Here is a 20,729-nt window from a genome sequence, read left to right as displayed (position 1 = left end):
TCTGAAGCGTCTCTGTATTTCCTCCACTTCCTCTCCCCTGCGCCGGAGGCTGGCCCTGGAGGTACGGAGGGTGTCAGATATCCAAGGGGACGGGGGGGATGTGCGAGGCGGCTTTGAGACAGGGGGACAGAGGGAGTCAAAGGCGGAGCAGAGAGATGAAAGGAGGGTAGCAGATGCAGAGTCAGCGGGGAGTTTGGAGAAGGATCCAAGAGGGGGGAGTGAGGCGGTGACAGTGGTGGCAAAGGAAGAGGGAGAGAGGGAGCGGAGGTTACGGCGGGCTGAGGAAGGGTAGGTGGGAGGAGGGGGAGGAGGATGGGGAGGAAGAGGGAGGGAGAATGAGATGAAGTGGTGATCAGATGTATGCAGAGGGGTAACCGTGAAATCAGAGCATGAGCAGTTCCTCACAAAGACAAGGTCTAGGACATTGCCTGCCTTGTGGGTTGGAGGAGAGTGTTGCAGGGAGAGGCCGAAGGAGTGGAGTAGCGGTAGGAAGGCAGCAGCCTGGGAGGCTTCAAGGTGGATGTTGAAGTCTCCAAGGAGAATCAGCGGGGTGCCATCCTCAGGGAAGGAGCTGAGAAGGGTGTCTAGCTTATCAAGGAAGCTTCCCAGGGGCCCTGGAGGGCGATAGATAACTGTAATAAAAAGGTTAGTAGGGTAGGATACTGCAACAGAATGGAATTCAAAAGTGGATATGGACAGGTCAGAGAGGGGGAGAACAGATAATTTCCACGAGGGGGAAATTAAAAGACCAGTACCACCGCCACGGCCAGAAGGCCGGGGAGTGTGCGAGAAGGAGAAGGAGGATGAGAGGGCAGCGGGAGTGCCGGTGTTGTCAGGTGTGATCCAGGTCTCAGTTAGGGCAAGGAATTGTAGGGACTGGAGGGAGGCATATGCAGGGATGAAGTCAGCCTTCCGAGTGGCAGACTGGCAGTTCCATAGTCCCCCTGTGACAGCAAAGTCCTTACAGGGGGTCAGCGGGGGGTAGCTGAGGTTGGAGGGGTTCCGGCGCCGTGGAGGCCCACGTCGCAGGGGGTGTCTTCGGGGGAGAGAGCACACTGGGATGGGGTGAAACATAACAACATAACAAACTGGGACGGAGCGACGCTGGCGTCACTCTGAAGACGCCTATTTAAAGCACCTACAAATCGCTCACAAGCAGTATAAAATTAGCGCTAATCTCCTGACAAACTCATGACAAACTCAGCAATTTCAAAACAAAAGTTCAATCACTCTACAGGTATGCAACCAGTATGAGCGATTAACAGAAATACAACAGCAATACAACAAACAGACTGGCTCAAGCCCTAACCTTAGATTGTTCAAATTAGCAATGATAAAATTACACTTTACCGCGTCTAGTGGACGGTCCGCAACGATACCACACACCTGGTTACAATGATGCACTAATGACGAAGGACTACTTCCACGAGACTAATATACGCTGGCGTTGCTCTGAAGACGCCTATTTAAAGCAACGAGGCAATGAAGCCATCAAAATTGCGCCGGCATTTAGAAACTCAACATCCCCACTTAAAAGACAAACAAGAAGATTTTTTTAAAAGAAAGAGAGAAGAATTGGCCAACCAAGCAACTGTGCTTAAAACTAATTTCACTGCAAATGAAAAGTTAGCAAAAGCGTCTTACTTACTTTCACACCACATCTCAAAATGTCAGGCACCGTTTACGATGGGGGAGAAGCTAGTTATGCCATCCTCAGTCAGTGCTTGTGCTGAGGTCTTAGGTCCAGTCAAAGAGATCCCCCTCTCAAATGACACTGTCTGGCGGAGAATTGGTGACATGGCAGAGGACCTTGAAGCCCAGATTGTCGAGAGGGTTAGATTGTCGGACTGGTTCGCTCTGCAGCTAGACGAGAGCACCGACATCTCCAATCTGGCTATGCTTCTGGTGTACATCAGATATGCTCATGGGGGGCACTTCCACAAAGATTTTCTGTATTATAAAGAGTTACCATTAAATACAACTGCTGGGGAAATCTTCTGTGTGTTGGATGAGTATATCAGAGGCTATGGGTTGCTGTGGGATCGTTGTGTCGGGGTATGCACTGACGGGGCTGCAGCTATGACAGGGAGGCACAACGGCGTTGTTACTCGGGTGAAAGCAGTAGCACCTTCGGTCCAGGCAGCGCACTGCATAATACACAGAGAGGTGCTTGCCTCAAAGCGTCTATCCCCAGAGCTGGATGAGGTCTTGGATCAAGTGGTCCGATGCGTGAACTACATTAGAGCCATGCATCTAACTCCAGAATGTTCACATCTCTATGTGAAGAGATGGGCGCCGAACACACGGATCTCCTCCTGCATGCCGAGGTCCGCTGGGTGTCTCGGGGTAAGGTGGTAAGCCGAGTGTTTGAGTTGAGGCATGAGATCGGGGGATTCTTGGATAGTAAAAAATCTAGTCTGGCTGAGCATCTGCGTAATGAGTCCTGGGTAGTTAAGTTAGCTTACCTCTCTGGGCCTTGAAACGCCACCTACTGGGCCTTGAAACGGCAAAGTCAAATATGACTGGGCCCCAGCACAAAAAAGTTTGAGAAAGGCTAGTCTAGTACATAAAATATTGAGCGCCATTTAGCTGCCTAGTGTGAAAATGCCCTTGAAGCACAAAAGTGGGTTGCAGAAAAGAAATGATAAAACGGTAGCAAAACTATGTAAACTGGACGGCTTTCTGGAAAAATAATCGCTGAACTTGCGCCCATTGCAATCATTGCACCCGATGGCAGCGAAACCTGCCGTAGGTAGGATAGCAAACTAGATATAACCTTAGTCTATTGTACTTTTTCAGGAGAAAATTTGGCTACATTTAGCTGAAAAGTGAAAGTTTTCTAGCAACTAGGACGTAGCTATGTTATATCCAGCTGAGCTGTATTGGGGTTAACCTAGTCCGTCTATATTTTCAAAACGTCTCTCAAACTATATTTCCACCCCCTAGATTCCTGTTTGGCTCAACGCAGGAATGTTAATGTGAGCTAACTTCATTCTTAAATTGCTCGATCTTGTAATCATTCATTAACATTAGTCATAAGTCTGTAAATGTACTTCACTCGCATCGCATTCGAATTAGCCAAGGAAGCTGCTAATTCTCCCAGCAGTTACCGTTTTCTTTGTTCAATTGTTGGACTGGTTTTCTGCTGTAAACCTGACGTTACACCAATATTAAGTCAGGGGGCTGTTTTTAAAAACCTTATGATATAGAAAGTATAAATTGCATCCCTTAACAAAGAGGAAGCGACCAAATAGGTCCGTTTAGTTTTATCAACTGGAGGAGGAGTTACGTCCATAATAAGAATAAGTACCTGCAATAAATATACTGTGATTTTTTTATATGAACCAAATAAAGTCCAACGTATTGTCTGTAAAATATCTGTCTAATGTCTGTGTGTGTGTGTGTGTGTGTGTGTGTGTGCACCTGCCTAGGTTATATGCGTTTGTGTGAGCGTGCCTGCATCTAGGTTAGCAATTTTTGTCAGAGGAAGGGCCCATAAAAAAATACTGCACAGGGGCCCATACTAAATAGCTGCCGCCATTGCATGGAGGACTAGCTCATAGGCTGTCATGGCACAAATTAGGTGAATTACTTTGGTCTGTTGTTAGCTACCGGGCTGAATCTTCAACAAAACAACACCGATAATCTAATTTGAATTCCGCTACCATGCAATTCCAAATCTTTCTAAATCAGTAGTTTTTTGTCTTTTCTAAATCAGTGTGTATGCAGTCTTCTGTAGGAAAACAGGTTTTGCCACTGGCTTTGTAGTATTGAAAGTCTATAAATAAGACTCAGAGGGAGTGTAGAATCCTAATTGGATTTAAAGGGCAATTTATTGCTGCTTGTCAAGCTACACATTTTATGGTTTATCTCCCAGTGTGAGAGTGTGGGTGGTTATGTGTGGGTATGGGGTTTTTATTTTAGATCAATGCTGATATAAGCATGATTGCCAGTTCTCCCCACGGCACACCCACATGTTTGTGTAAAAAGTACTCAGTTTTATTAGAATGTGCACAGCTGATCTTGGTCATGTGGAGCAAAGACATATGTAGCTCACATATCTAACCTTATCTTGTTGTAGTAATATTCCACACAGATTCTTTAGCTTAAAAGTAAATGTACATTTTTAAAGATGAAAGATTACAAAATATATATTTGGAAAGTGCTGACCTCGCAAAACCATTTCACTTAAAACATTATTGTTTTAAGTGAAATTTAACATCACGTGATGTTAAATGTCTGAATATGAAATGCTTCATTTAATAACACGGAGACATTATTTGGTTGCCAGATCCACCACACACAGAATACATAAATGAATAAATGAATAAATAAACAAAATATCAAATGAAATCTCTTTGCACACATATCTCTTTTGGCTTTAATTCTCTCCAGAAATCCCTCATTGACCTTAAGCTGGTACTAAATGCAAAAAAAGAAAAATAATTATGTATTTTTCTCAATCTAGTAACTCTGTTAATGATCTGCATATTCACACATTGCATGGAACTGAAATTGAACAAGTCCCTCATTATAAGTATCTGGGTATCTGGGTTGACGATACTTTAACTTTTAAAATACATATTGAGAATTAGCAGAAAGCTTGGCTTCTTATATAGAAATAAATCATGTTTCTCTTATCAGAGTAGAAAAAATATTGTTCAAGCGACACTCCTCCCTGCACTCGACTGTGCTGATACAATTTACACACATGCTGTGCCCTCAACTCTTACAAAATTTGATTCAGTTTGCCATTCAACATTACATTTTATTACCAGGGACGGCTACCATACACCATTGTGTGCTTTATAAAAAAAGTAGGATGGCCCTCTCTTCATGTAAGGAGAGCCCAACATCGCATGTTGTTCGTCTATAAAGCTCTTATTCAAGAATTATCTCACTATTTATGCTCACTACTCAAATACAAAACCAGTGATTACAGCACATGCTCGCGAGAACGCTTGGCACTGCAGATCCCTGAGTGAGTACTGAGCTGGGAAAACCTTGTTTATTTTTAATGCTCCTCACATTAGGAAAAACCTTGTTTAGTTTTAATGCTCCTCACATTTGGAACAACCTTCAAGGCTCACTAGGGCTCCAATACCTTGTTCCTCTTGATGAGTTCAAACTCTTGATTATGGATATTTCTATAGATGAATGCAATTGTTTTTAGATGTTTCTGTGTATTTGGCTTTCTTGTGTAATTATGTATATAGCAATGTGTATGTATATATATATAATTTATTAACTTTATTTATTTTTATTTGTATTGCTTTTATCTTTCATGTCCTTGCGTCTATTGTATCTGTATTGGTGTCTACACAGGGCTCATCTGAAAATGAGACTTGTCTCTGTGATCCCCCTGTCAATAAATACATAAATATATTATTTTATGTTTTTAATGTACTCCATCACCATTGGAAATGACAGTCCCACCCTATAATGTTAAATAAATAAGTGATATAATGGCACATATATAATATTACTGCACTTTCTTCACCTATGCATTTACACCACTTTAGCCTCATTTTATGGTTGAATGAAGGAAAAAGTGGTCATCTGAACTGCAGGGAAACTACGTCTGTGATATTCCACTCACCCTTTCATTCTGTTTCCCTTGTTATGCTCTCATAGAGAGCCTCGCTGCAGGGAATGTAGGATATCAAACACAGCCTACAGACAGATGTGTGTGTGTGTGTGTGTGTGTGTGTATATGTGTGTGCATGCATGCATGTAGTCAGTAGTCACCCTTTCCTAACAGACACACACACACACACACACCCAAATACACACACCCCATGCACACACACACACTCACACACACACCCTCCTGCCCTCATGAAAGTCAGATGAGCTGCACTCGCTCTGTCTCCAGCTGTGCTTATTAGGGCCACAGCTGCACAGAAGAGGAGCAGCCAAATCAGCCACCACACACACACACACCCCATACACACAAACACTCACACACACTCACATACACACACACACACTCCATACAAACAAACACTCACACACCCACACAATCTCTCACACACACACACACACACACACCCCATACACACAAACACTCACACACACTCACTTACACACACACTCCATACAAACAAACACTCACACACCCACACAATCTCACACACACACACACACACACACACACACACAAATCCCATACACACTCACACACACCCACACACACACACCCCATACACACAAACACTCACACACACTCGCATACACACACACCCCATACACACAAACACACACACACACACACACACACACACACACACACAATAACACACACACACCCCATACACACTCACACACACCCACACACACACCCCATACACACACACACACACACAGGACAATACCATCTTATCTAATTGTATATGAGCTGCCTAAGGTAAGCTAAGCCTCAGTATCTCGTAAGCAATCTAACGTCCCCTCATCCCCCTCCCCCGAGTCGCCTGCTATGCTGTAATTGGCTGCTTACCCATGTGACACGTGGAGTAGCAGTAATTGCACATTGCCATCTTTTAATTAGCATCAGAGCGATTACTAAGCAGCTCCCAGGGTGTGCCATAAACCGCGAGCCTCTTTCACTTTCCTGTTATCCCTCTCTCTCTACTGCGATCAGTCTCTCACTCTCCTGTGAGCCTCTTTCACTGTCTTGCAAGTCTCTCACTCTCCTGCGATCCTCTCTCACTCTCCTGCGATCCTCTCTCACTCTCCTGTGAGCCTCTCTCACTCTCCCGCGATCCATCTCTCACTCTCCTGCGAGCCTGTCTCACTCTCCTGCGAACCTCTCTCACTCTCCTGTGAGCCTCTCTCACTCTCATGCGATCCATCTCTCACTCTCCTGCTATCGATCTCTCACTCTCCTGCGATCCATCTCTCACTCTCCTCTGATCCGCCTCTCACTCTCCTGCTATCCATCTCTCACTCTCCTGCAAACCTTTCTCACTCTCCTGCGATCCATCTCTCACTCTCCTGTGAGCCTCTCTCACTCTCCTGCGAGCCTCTCACTCTCCTGCGATCCGTCTCTCACTCTCCTGCGAGCCTCTCACTCTCCTGCGATCCGTCTCTCACAAACAAGGGCCGCAGATTATCGATGGCACGGGAACAATCATTAACAGGCTGATCCACACGCCTGCCCGCACGGCTCTCCACGAGAGAGAAATAAAACCTTGCTATTTCAGTACCCCGATCATCAGCATCACCATGGACTCAAAGAACGCAAAGATGGGCTGAATTCCCTTTGATCTCCCCTGCTGTTAGACGCATCCGTACGGCGCCCGCCTGCCATGACCGCTGTAAATTGGTTGCAGTCGCATGATGGGCGAGGGACAGGTCCACAGAGGAGACCTTCCTGAGCGTTTCTGAGGTTTCTCCTTCTCAAAGCCAGTCATGTCGGTGATTAATCCGGACATGCAGCGACTGACAGTGATGGCTGGTGTTTGGCCTTTGGTGCCAGAGCAAGCAGTGGTGAATACGATCCCTGAGACCTGGGCAGATGAGGCTGTCTGCTTGGGGATTTATATTCATACATCATCGCCGTTTATTTCGAAAATCAAATCATTTTAAGCAGCTCTGTCACCACCCAGCAATCTGTTGTTAACACCATAACCCAACCCTCCGACACCCCCCCCACCCACAGACAAACCCCGTCTCTGTTCTCAAGAAGAATCGCTGCATCAACTGTCACCATAACAACCGCACAGATGTCAGAGGTGGAATTAGCACTAATTGGTCTCATTGAATCAACAATGGCAGCTGCCTTTTTCCCAGAACAGATCTCATGGCTGTGGAGTTGCCACTTCCGGCTAATGTTGTGTGCTAATGGCCTGAAACACACTGCACGAGGACCACTTCTCTTTCTGTCCGTACAGGCAGTCCTGGCTGGCCAGTGACGTGCAAGGTATGCTGGCCTTATTGGATATGTGGATGGAAATTTTGCTCTACAATGTAAGTCATGGGATATGTAATTATTAGATCACGACACGCAGCAATAAGCAATAATGTTTAATGAATATTCAAGATCGTGTCCTTCACTCTTGAGTATACTAATTAGTGTAACATTAGCCTAGCAGCAACCTGCTGGCTAGGCTAATGTTACAAAAACTAGTAGCATTAGCCTCCCTACAAAAACTAATTCCGCTGCGCATGTGGGCGAGTTGCTCAGGATATGGTGACTAATGCCATTCATATTTAGAATAAGGAGAAAGCTCAGCTGAGGTAATTTCCTGGAGATATTTTTGGAATGAGACATTGCCTATTTCCCCTGTCTTTCGAATCAATTTGCTGAGAGAGAGAAAAGTTGGAAAGAAGGAAAGGGGGGAGTGTGAGGAAGCAGAGGTGGAAGGAGAGAGAGCAAGAGGAAGAGAGAGAGAGACCAAGAGAGAATGTAAAATATTGAGAAATAATTAGTCAGTGACCATCACATTTGAAGTATCATAGAAGACAGGCAGTGTGATGAAATCCCACTCCCCAGGGGATAGGAACCGCTCTGTTTCCACAGATATGGTGATACAGCATGAACCACAGCGAGCGAGAGATTTTACATTCCCTGCTTGGGTACTTATGATTCCGTGTCAGACAAACAGGTCCGTTCATTGCTGAGACACCGCATATGAATAAAGCACCGCAGCACACACACACACACGTCTGAAGCTTTTATTGAGCAAACAAAGACAGAGGTGGCGTGGCCAATCAACATGTCAGCATTTCTATTTACAGCGCAAATGTTTTACTCCTGTTTTGTGAAACGCACGGTTCGCCCCTATTTCATCACCAAACCTTCAGCTCCCACCAACAGGCCGGCAGGAAGGCCCCCCGGGACACACTGGAGGTCTGCGATTGGCTGCAGGAAAGGCACCCTGGATGCAGCAGACCTCTGCGATTGGTTACTGGAAAAGTGGGATGTTGTAGGTGGGAGGGGTGTGTAGGCCAAATGGGTTGGAACTGATTGGTTTGGGGGGAAAGTGTGGGTGGTGTTCGTTAAAAAACGAGAGTGGGGTATGTTTTATTCATAAACTTTTTTTTTTTCTTCATATCTTTTTGTTTTTTCGGTTTCTTGTGCTCTCTCTCTCGTGAGCGTCAGTGTCTCTGCGCCGTGGCCTACTTCCTCCCGAACCGCTGGGGCACGGCCATGCTCCAGATCTGCCCCGGGACGCGCGCCTGTATCCGGCCCTCGCCCGCTAGAGTCCCCCGCGCGCCCCGCCCAAACCTGCAGAGAGACGGGGGGAGGGGAGAGAGGGGAGGGGGTTCCTCAGTGGACCAGGATAACCTCAGGGCTTGTTCATTTCTGATGTTCCCAGCCTCGCTTTCCCCTGTTACTTTACACATTTAATTTCCACTCCCACACTCCACACACAGGTCAGACGGATCTACGTACATCTGCGCAGAGTATGCATTGCAAATGTTGTTGTAACTCAAACTAAAATTAAGTAAACCATTATCTTTGAATGTTTAATCTTTAATTATGTGTAATGGTTTTTGAACATCTTTTAAACATTTTATTTCCTATTGTACGGTAAATAATAAACCACACAATCAATAGAACACAAGTATCCAGGTGACTGGAGCTAACCGTTTTAACGAGAAAAGGAAACATACTTTTCTTGTTAAACAAGTGGAGAGGTTTCTCCCGAGGGCTGCCCTGTGTGACTGTATCACACGGCTAATGCAGTTCTTCACCTCACCACTTCTATTCCTATCCCATTCTATTCTTAATCTTAACTTTCAGCTTCTGATGAATAGCAGAAAATATTTGATTTGCTAGCATCCCAAAAGGCTTACTCTTGTTAGAGTTTGCTGAAAGCGTAGTCAGCAGAATGAAAATAAATTCAGGCTCGGTATTGTATTTGAACTGTGCATGTGTGAATAAAACGCATGCATATTTCTGCTAGATTTTTTATTTGAATTTGATATGAGAAGTAGCGCATTTAAGCTCTTTTGAATTTCATATACAATAAGAAGCAGTGCATTAGAACTGGATGTAAATTCCAGTTTGAATGTGCATTTGGATGCTTCTGTATTCAAATCTCCATTTGAAAGTGCATTTAAACTCTTCTGTATTTGAATCTGAATTTGAAAGTGCATTTGAACTCTTCTGTATTTGAATTGAATTTGAAAGTGCATTTAACTCTTCTGTATTTGAATTGAATTTGAAAGTGCATGTAACTCACCGCTGTGGCTGGTGAAGGACAGAGGGGTCGCGGGCGTGCCGCTGAGAGCCCTGGAGCAGCGAGTGCAGAATGGCCAGCAGGAGGCGCTGGTCTGGACCCTGTGCCCCCTGGTCTCCGCCCTCCTGAAGCACAGACACACACCCTCATATCAGACCTGGGACACACACACTAACACACACTCACACTCATATCAGACCTGACTCACACACACTAACACACACTAACACACACTCACACTCATATCAGACCTGACTCACACACACTAACACACACTAACACACACTCACACTCATATCAGACCTGACTCACACACACTAACACACACTAACACACACTCACACTCATATCAGACCTGACTCACACACACTAACACACACTCACACTCATATCAGACCTGACTCACACACACTAACACACACTCATATCAGACCTGACACACACACACACACACACACACACACACACACACTAACACACACTCACACTCATATCAGACCTGACACACACACGAACACACACACCCTCATATCAGACCTGACACACGCACACACACACACTCACACACACTAACACACACTCACACTCATATCAGACCTGACACACACACACACTCACACACCCTCATATCAGACCTGACACACACACACACACACTCACACACCCTCATATCAGACCTGACACACACACCCTCATATCAGACCTGACACACACACACACACACACACTCACACACCCTCATATCAGACCTGACACACACACACCCTCATATCAGACCTGGGACACACACACACACACACACACTGTCATTTCTCAAGTGTTTCATAGAGGGATCTTCAGTAGTTTCTTCATGGTTTACCAGCATTGAAAGAGTTCTTCTATTTGACCCAGACCACCTCATGTGTGGATGTACCAGCTCAACATCTATGACCTCTGGTCATTCCATATTACAAACCTTTTCATTTTGCAGTTGTGGTTTATTAAAGGAACAATAGCTCCCGCATTGAGTGCACTTTAAGGGATCGATCCTACGGAAGATTTCTTTCTCCATCCAATCATGTCATCACTGATGAAAAGACCCATTAATACACTCAGGGAGCACTTCATTAGATATTTATTTGGCTTGTTTTTTTAGACTTATGGGTCTTCTGCTGCTGTAGCCTATCCGCTTAGATGTTTGACTCATTGTACGTTCAGAGATGCTCTTCTACATACAACTGTTGTAATGTGTGGTTATTTGAATTACTGTCACTTTGGTCCCCGGACAGTGGGTAACCAGATCAGTGGGGGTTTTAGGGCAGCTTGTGATGGCTCACCTCAGTGGGGGTTTTAGGGCAGCTTGTGATGGCTCACCTCAGTGGGTGTTTTAGGGCAGCTTGTGATGGCTCACCTCAGTGGGGGTTTTAGGTGGGTCAGTATTAGAATCAGCACCCCTCACAGCCTGACAGAAGATTGCCTGATTTTGGTTCCCTCCAGATGCCTGAAGGGAAGCCTCTAGAACAGCCCAAAAAGCCCAATCTGCCTTTCAGATACAGAACCCCAGCAATACACAGTACCCCAGCTGTCAGACCGACAGGCACAATCAATACACAACATCCTCAATGTCATGCAGAAAAATAAAACGTATGTTAATTTATTTTTTTCTTTCTAACATCTTTTTATTATTGTATTTAATTGTATGTAAATTTTTATTACTAACACCCCAAACTTTGCTGCTAGAAATAAATAAGCAGGTTATCTTTTGTTGTTGCCCAATTTTTATGAGATACAAGATTTCTGTTTGACACAAGCAATTTCCAAATTTCAAAAAGAAAGAAGTTTCAACAAAAGTGTTTTTGAAAAAGCCTTATTCAAATGTAGTTTCAGAAGCTTCATTGAATGGCTCTTTTCAGTTGAATTCCAGTTCCCAGACTCCCTGTGGCCTTCAGAGCTGGTCAGAGCCAATCGGAAGGGCTGGAAGCCTGGGATTACAGCTCAGAGCCAATCAGAAGGGCTGGACACCTGGGATTACAGCTCAGATCCAATCAGAAGGGCTGGAAGCCTCAGCTCAGACTTCCAACAGTGGATCACTGCTTATCCCGGGAAGACCGGTGGCTGACTCCCAGAATCCAAACCCCGAAACCTCTCTCAGCATCACTCTGACACCACTATAGTCCATCAACATTTGTCATTATCCATAATGGCAGGTTCTATTTTTTATTTCTTCGCAAGAACAGTCCAATGATCATCAAAACAAACTAAATCCTGCTTGTGAAGAAACAGATGCTTGCATTAATTTAATTTGCTACCTCTTCAGTTTGCATCTGTGTCCTCCTCAACTTGGGTAGCACTGTTACATTGCACTTTAGGGCTTTACTGATGCTGCATCTTTACTCCTGGTGTAGGAATGGTGTTAGCCAGGTCTGGAACTGTTTCTTACATAACTCAGGTGAATGCACTTTCGGTCTCTGACATCATTAGCGGCTCTTGATAACAGACACACGCTAAGTGAATGGAATATGGTGTAATGTCATTTGCAAGTCAAAGTTAAGGACAAACATTTGCTTCAAACCAAAGGGGGCACTTCGACCATCCTGCCACAGAATAATGACGCAGAAGGCATGTCACGCCACAGAACAGGAGCAGCGGGCTGAGCGATTTCGCCCTCAGTCACTCCACACGCGATGGGAGGCAGAGGACAGTGTGTCTTTTCCCTTGTCTTCAGTCAGAAATGTGTGATAAACGATCTCCTGTCTCAGTCAGACTGCAGAAGGGACTGCAGAGCTAATCACATTAAGAGACGTGTGTGTGCCACGTCGTGCTGATCTAATACACTCTGCATATACCTACACGCTGTGCTCCTACTGCTCAACACACTATTACACTGTTGTGACTGACGGAAATCAAACAACAATCACAGTCCTGCTGTTTCTATCTATGTATTCAGCCATTACAGGCACACATACCGTGAGCCCCATAATTCATTGGACAGTGACGCATTTTTTGTTATTTCGGTTCTGTACTCTAGCACTTTGAGTTTGAAAGGATACAATGACAATGAGGTTGAAGTGCAGCTTTAATTTGAGGGTATATCGGAAGAACTGTTTAGAAATAATCGAACCTTTGGTACATAGACCCCCCTCATCTAAAAATATTGATCAGTTTTATGTAGAATAAAGTAATCATTTTAAATATTTAGTTGCATATACTTGCATGCAATGATTGCGTGAAGTCTGACGTATAGCCATCCCCAGACACTGGGCATCTTAAAGCTGTCAGTCTGCACTTGAACCTCATTGTCATTATATCCTTTCAAACTCAAAGTGCTAGAGTACAGAAACAAAAGAACAAAACATGTGTCCCTGCAGTGCTATTCAGTATTCAGTGCCTTCAGTAAAAAAGGACAGTGAGATATTTGTGTGAAATTAGCAAGACTTGATGGAGCAATAATTAATATTATATCATTATAATATTAACAGTACTAAGAGCACACGTGGTCTCAGTCACATTGACCCCAAAACATATTTTATCAAAAACTCGAGAGAAGAATGTAAGCTTTCTAACAATACCAGTTATCTCTCTAATCCTGATATCAAGGGAGTTGTCTCCCGTTTAATTGTTTAAGAGTGCTACCAAACCATGTTTTTGAGAAAAACGGTTTCAAAGTTTTGTCGCGAGATGGTAGTTATGTGAGGCTGGAAGACTATAGTACCAATGCCAGGCAACTCTGGGGCTATAACTTGCAATTTTATGTATAAACCCTTTAAAACTATTTTTTTACGCTGAAAATGTACTCTTGACATTAAGACATACAGACCATTAAAGCAAATACATTAACATATAGCCACAAATGTGGTTGTTTGTGACTGGTGAACAGTGACAAGCTGGCTAGCCTCCAGATGACATGAAACTCCGTTGCTACCTCGTCCTCTTACGTTTTAAACATTTAAAACTATATTTCTAAACTGAATTTGACATTGAGACATACATTATAGCCGAGACATTAAATTGGTGGTTCGTGGTCGTGATTGTGAGACCGGACACAAGCTGGCAGCACAAACAATGTGTAAAAACAGTGTTACTTTCACTTTGACATCTTTAAAAGTTCAAAAACTATATTTTTCCTTTGAATTTGGCATTAAGACATGAAGATCATGAAAGCCAACATACTGTTCTACAAAATTAAGATGAAAGCCTAAAACAGCCAAAAAATGTTCACATGAACATTGATTTGTGTGAAATTGATTATCAACGAACGGGTCAGATTTGACACATTCATTCATAATGATTTCTCAGGGGACATTACCTGCAGATTCTCGTGCACCTGGAACAGCGGATTATGGTTTTCATTCCAAGTGCAGTTGCAATCCCACCATTTTAACAAGCTTTTATTTTTTTCTTATTTAGGTGCTTTTCATTTAAAAAAAATTTCATTTCTAAAATTCCCCTCGGGATGAATAAAGTATCTATCTATCTAAAGGGCTTATTAAGCCAAATAATGTCAGAGATATCTGTGCATACCACAAATGATACATAAAAAGAGGTTGCAAAAAGACTTAGGCTTAATCGATAGGCTCCTAATTGGTGAAAGTGTGGACACTGACACTGACCATCAAGAGCAAACGATAACGAGCCAGACCTGCACTGTTCATAAGATGAAGGGAGAACCCAATGGAATAACTGAAACACACCTATTGATTCACCTTCATTCCTACATCGGTTTCACATTTTTCATACCTCTTTTTATGCAGTCGTTGGCAATATAACACAATAGGCACAACATGAACATGGGACTTCTGTCTTGTGTCCAAAGCTATTTCTGACATAACGCATTTTAAGAGAGTAATGAATCCCTGAATACCCCTGACCTGGAATATTTGTCTGGTGTATTTTTTCTGTAACTTTGACAGAAAAATAAACATATTCTGAGACTGTTTGGGTAGTTCTTATGTCCACATCGTACCAGTTGTCTCACAACCAGATTACCAAATTAATCAAACAAAAAAACTAAAAATGGATGTTCCCACGTTTCTTAAAACATCTCCAGTAGCCTAGTTTGGTATGTCCTTCTGAGACTCAGCAAAAGTTTTTATTAAATGAAACTTTTCTAGAAGCATTTACATTTTTGTGATATAGTATTTTATATGGTATAATTTATTTGATATTGAGTGTAGTAGAGGTTTCAGCGCTGTGGAATCTATGGTTTTTGAGATGAAGACCAGAGACTCAGAATGAAGGAGTATTCAGAGGACACCTGCCCTGGGGTTAGCCCATACACAAATCTCATTTATGTTTGTATCACATATGCCAGTCTTGTTATTACACAGAGACACACATGCATGTTGGATGTCCGTATGGGAGGTGGCGATGTGCGTGGGGTCTTACCAGTGCCTCTCCCAGCCGGTCTGTGTAGCGCTCTTCGGAGTTTCCCCGCGAAAGTTCCCCCGACTCCAGCACCCCTTCCTCCTGCAGGGCCTGACCCACTCCGGCCAGGGCCACGACCACAGCCAATAGGGTGAGCCACGCCCCCGTCTCCATGGCGCCGGGCGAGGTGGGCGAGAGCGCAGTGGATGGAGAGAGGGATGGAGAGCCGGTCGGGGGTGGAGGTCTGGATGGAGAGAGAGATGGGGAGCCGGTCGGGGGTGGAGGTCTGGATGGAGAGAGAGATGGGGAGCCGGTCGGGGGTGGAGGTCTGGATGGAGAGAGAGATGGAGAGCCGGTCGGGGTTGGCGGTCTGGTTGAGGGTTTGGCTGCGCGCGGTCTGGTCTGGTCCAGCGAGGGAGGGTGGCACCGTGATTGGGGCTTGGGTCGGGTCCAGTGGTCACAGCCGCCTGCCGTCCGCCCCGGTGCTTATATACGCCCCTCGCCGCGTTGGGAAGCCGGGGGAGGGGTGGGGGAAGGGGGCGGGACGGGCGGGAGATGAAATGCGGATTATAATAAAAGCACAGTTACCGGGGCCTGGGGACCCCGCGTGGCAGTGAGGAGCAGCCTGTCGCGGGCCCCTCGGGGCCCCAGAGGACTAAACCGGCCCCTGAGTTATTAAAGCCATAACTTAAGCCTCACAAATGCTCTCCCCTGTTACCCATCCTGAGCCTTCTCCCCGCCTGCCTGGACAGAGAGGGATCATCGCCTGTTACTCCATAATGAAGCGCTATCTCTCATCAGCAGGTATGTGTACACTCACAGACACTGTACACACACACACACACACACTGTACACACACACACACTTACACACACTGTACACACACACACACTTCTCACTCACAGACACACACACACAGCTCACTCACAGACACTGTACACACACACACACACACTGTATACACACACACACACACACTGTGCCTCTTACTCCATAATGAAGCTCTCATCAGCAGGTATGTTCACACTGCTCATTCACAGACACGCATACACACACACACACACACACACACACACACCCATGCACAGAGACACACTGTTCACTCACAGACATATATCCACACACACACACACGCACACACACACACTGTTCACTCACAAACACGCAAACACACACACACAGAAACACACTGCTCACTCACAGACACGCATACACACACACTGTACACACACACACACACATTCACATAGACACACTGTTCACTCACAGACACATATCCACACAGATCAATTACCTACCACACCAGACCTGAGGTTTTGGCTAGATTTTCTCCAGCCATCTTGAGAAAGGCTTTGCCAAAACGTTGGTTCAGGCATGGTAGTTCATTGATGAATATGGATAGGGCGGCATGGATGGTGCAGTGGGTAGCACTGCCGCCTCACTGCATGGTGGTCCTGGGTTCGAATCCCAGTCGGCCAGGGCCTCTCTGTGTGGAGTTTGCATGTTCTCCCCGTGTCTGCGTGGGTTTCCTCCCCACAGTCCAAAGACATGCAGGTTTGGCTGATCGGAGAGTCTAAATTACCCGTGGGTATGAGTGTGTGAGTGAATGGTGTGTTTACCCTGCGATGGACTGGCAACCTGTCCAGGGTGTATTCCTGCCTTTCACCCAATGTATGCTGGGATAGGCTCCAGCCCCCCTATGACCCTGTTCAGGATAAGCGGGATGGATGGATAGATGGATAATTAAATAACCACTATCTTTTTGTTGCCCCTGATAATACGGCTTTTTCAGTTGTCACACACTTCATGTCATATATAAAATATGTCTTCTACACTTCTGGTTTCTATATCTTCAATTAGCATAGGAATTTGTTTAGGCTGCACCATTCTGGAGACTTGAGACTTGACTCAGTCTCTAGCTCAGAGACTTCAGACTTGCGACTTGACTTGGATGTTATGGGGCGGCCTCTAACGTAGTGGTTAAGGTGCATGACTGGGACATACAAGGTCGGTTGTTCTAATCCCGGTGTAGCCACAATAAAATCCGCACAGCCGTTGGGCCCTTGAGCAAGGCCCTTAACCCCACATTGCTCCAGGTGAGGATTGTCTCCTGCTTTGTCTAATCAACTGTACGTCGCTCTGGATAAGAGCGTCTGCCAAATGGCATTAATGTAATGTAATGACTCCAGCTCAGAGACTTGCATTTAATGACTTGTGATCTGATAAAAATGCAGCAGGATTCAACATTACAATGGGTGATGTTTCATTCCAGTAATCGTGAAATTGAAGTGGAATTGAATATAAATCCCATAAAACACGCAAGAACTTTGCTATAAATAGGGTGTAGCCTACAAGTCTAGCCATGAAAAGGAGGAAGCCTGCACACTGATAAACTCACACACCTTCATTGTAGACAACGTTTTGATCCCAGTGGATCTTCGTCAGGTCGCTTTGTGTTTTGCCACCAAGACAATCAGCTCATTTTCTATGTCCGTCTGAGACGGATGCGTGGGGGGTTGGACCCAAAATGCACGACTCAGAAACAGTGGTGTAATAAAGCCCTGTCAGGGCTTTATTCGGGGAATATCCAGAGAGCGTGGTCAAAAAAAACAAGCAATGTTCGTACACGTAAAATCTAGCCAAAACCAAAGTGCAGTACCGAGGGAGAAGGCAGTCTCGAAATCGGTACACCATGCAAGAAGTCCGGTAGCCAGGAAAGCAAGTACAGGCGGACGGTAGGCAGGCTCAGGGTCGATGACGGCGCAAGAGTCAAGACCGAAGTCTGCTCCCCGGGGTACAAAAACAGCAGGCAAAGTCGTGGTACAGGCAGGCAATGGTCAACAAAACAGAAGTCAATAATCTTTGATCAATAAACAGGCTTGGATCGTAACGGGTAGACAATGGTATGACAAAAGCGCTCAAAAGATGCACTGACAAACAGGAGGCAAACAATTTCGCAAAAACATGACATGACATGAAACTGAGCTTTATATGCAGGTGAAGACAGGTGTAGACAATTAGTTTGAGAGCAGCAAGAGAATGGAAATCAGGTGTGGAGGATTGCCAAGTTAACAAGGTAATTAGTAATCGTTAGTAATAAACCTATCCTGCCCTAGCATTAGTAAATTAGCAAATGACATGCACAAGAAACGTAAAGTAACATGAACACATGATTAGAATGTTAGTATTACCCAATCCTGCTCTAGCATTAGTAGATTAGTAAGTAGACAAGGGAAATTGAAACAATTAAGGTGTGAGTGACAGAAATGGAGAGAGAGAAAGCAGGAATTCAAGATTTGCAGAAAGACATGAAAAAGTGTATGCTAATCAATGACCAGTACAACGCAACATGAAACATAAATTGTGACATAACAAGTTTGCGAAATATGACAATAAACTAAATAACATGACATGGCAAGACTAACAATTAAATCGTAACAACAACTAAACATGAAACATAACATGACATGAAACATAAAAACATGGTGATACTAGACTAACATAATACGTGACATGACAATAACATAACTAAGACAATAACTAAACATAAAACATGACATGACAAACATGAAACGTGACACCGTCTTTGGACAGAATAAACAACAAACAGCTCAAATTTATTACAAGAAAACATCATGGCATAGAAGATGTTTTATATATTTTTATGTTCGTAAAGTTACAAAGTAGCTGTTGCACACAGTCAAATAATGATTAAAAGAAATTCAGATCATGTGTAGGCTACACAGTATTTTAAAACAAAGTTTTTTCATCTTTCTATGCCATCTCTTTAAATTGCCTGAAATTGATTTCTTATGAGGTCCTTATAAGGTATTTTAGGGGCGTCAATTTATGCTAATTATAAATTGTGTGCTCACGCTTTTTCTTTACAATCGATTGGTATTCATCAATATATAGTGGATAAAAAAAAAAGCTGTGTCTACTGTTTCATAAATCCAGCGGAAATGTGCACATGGTTTTCTGAAAATATTGACAAATGAGGCCCACTGTACGCACACGCACACACACACACACACACACACACACACATTGACATGAAGACCCTTAATTCACAGTGAAACATGTTTCACATCCCCTGTGTCGTGTAGAGCTGTGAGGTTGCTGTTCACTCCCATCCTCTCAGTTTTGCCTTTTTCTCTCCTCTGTCCGGGCACTCTGGGGTCTGAGTGCGTCTCGCAGGTAAAGCCAGCTGTAGGCTGGCGCTCGTTAATTTCGGTAGTTAAGCTGATAAGCGGGGTGATAAGAACATTCCAGAAAGCCGGGCCTCCATTAACGGAGCCCTTTCTTTCCCTCTCTGCGCGGTGTTACTCATGCCTGGCCCTCCATCCCGGCCCTCGGGAATACCGCCTGACGGAAGCTCGGAGCGGTGAGCCACTTCCCTGTTCCCAGGTGCCTCGACCTGCGGAGTCCAGGCTCTCAGACCCCCAACGGCATCAGACAGGCTTCTTACTGACGCCCTTCCTGCCACTCAGATGTCTGTCTTTTCTCCATTACTCACCATGACAACACACAGGATTACACCGGCAGGGGAGACATCGGCTGCGTCCAAAATGGCTCCCTACTCATGAAATAGTGAACTATGTTGGGCGAATGGTGGATACGAACCACAATGCTTTGCGACCAGCATTTTCACTCACTTTATTATACACAAACCCTTTTTCATTCTCAGTTTAAGCTTTGAGAGATGATGGTGCGGTCCAGGAGCAACTCGAGTTAAAGAACAGCACGTTTTGCCACGTTGAACGCAAATACATTTACATTGAGTATTATAATAAAGTACCTACTACTAATGTAACTACCTACTAATGTAACCAAATATATTGTATTCATTATTCAATCATCACCCTGATTGTCCAGTAAGTGGCACAGTTTTTTAGCTAGCTAAAACATTATCTTCTAATAGTTGGCATTAACGTTGTTTGTAACGAACGTGTACATCCAGTCTATCGACTAAAAGCACCAACGGCATTCTTCTAAACCCATATTCTGTTCAATTTTTGGATATAAATGTATAGGGGGATGAGTTGTAGAGGTTTACTTGTTTACTTTTACATAGAATATACTCTTTTACATGTTCCACACATAAAATAAGCCACGGCCATGTAGTTTCATGTTTTTAAAAATATCATTAAAAATAAATAACAAAAAAAAATGTAATTACAAATTGAAGGCCACAGGGT

At 44.3% G+C, this 20,729-nt stretch overlaps 1 protein-coding gene across 1 annotated transcript; it reads right to left on the bottom strand.

Moving 5' to 3' along the window:
- Positions 1-8,825: 8,825 nt before the first annotated feature.
- npffl (neuropeptide FF-amide peptide precursor like) lies at positions 8,826-15,895 on the bottom strand. Its single transcript, XM_061218662.1, has 3 exons — positions 15,552-15,895; positions 10,191-10,312; positions 8,826-9,229 (listed from the first exon to the last, which is right to left on the bottom strand). The coding sequence occupies exons 1-3, from the start codon at positions 15,702-15,704 to the stop codon at positions 9,121-9,123; spliced, it is 384 nt and encodes a 127-aa protein (XP_061074646.1). The 5' UTR covers positions 15,705-15,895; the 3' UTR covers positions 8,826-9,120.
- Between the last annotated feature and the right edge of the window lie 4,834 nt (positions 15,896-20,729).

The sequence above is a fragment of the Conger conger genome, chromosome 14 (assembly GCF_963514075.1).
Source record: "Conger conger chromosome 14, fConCon1.1, whole genome shotgun sequence".
NCBI lineage: Eukaryota > Metazoa > Chordata > Actinopteri > Anguilliformes > Congridae > Conger > Conger conger.
Note: the sequence above shows the minus strand (reverse complement) of the source record. Positions and strands in the feature narration are given on the sequence as shown.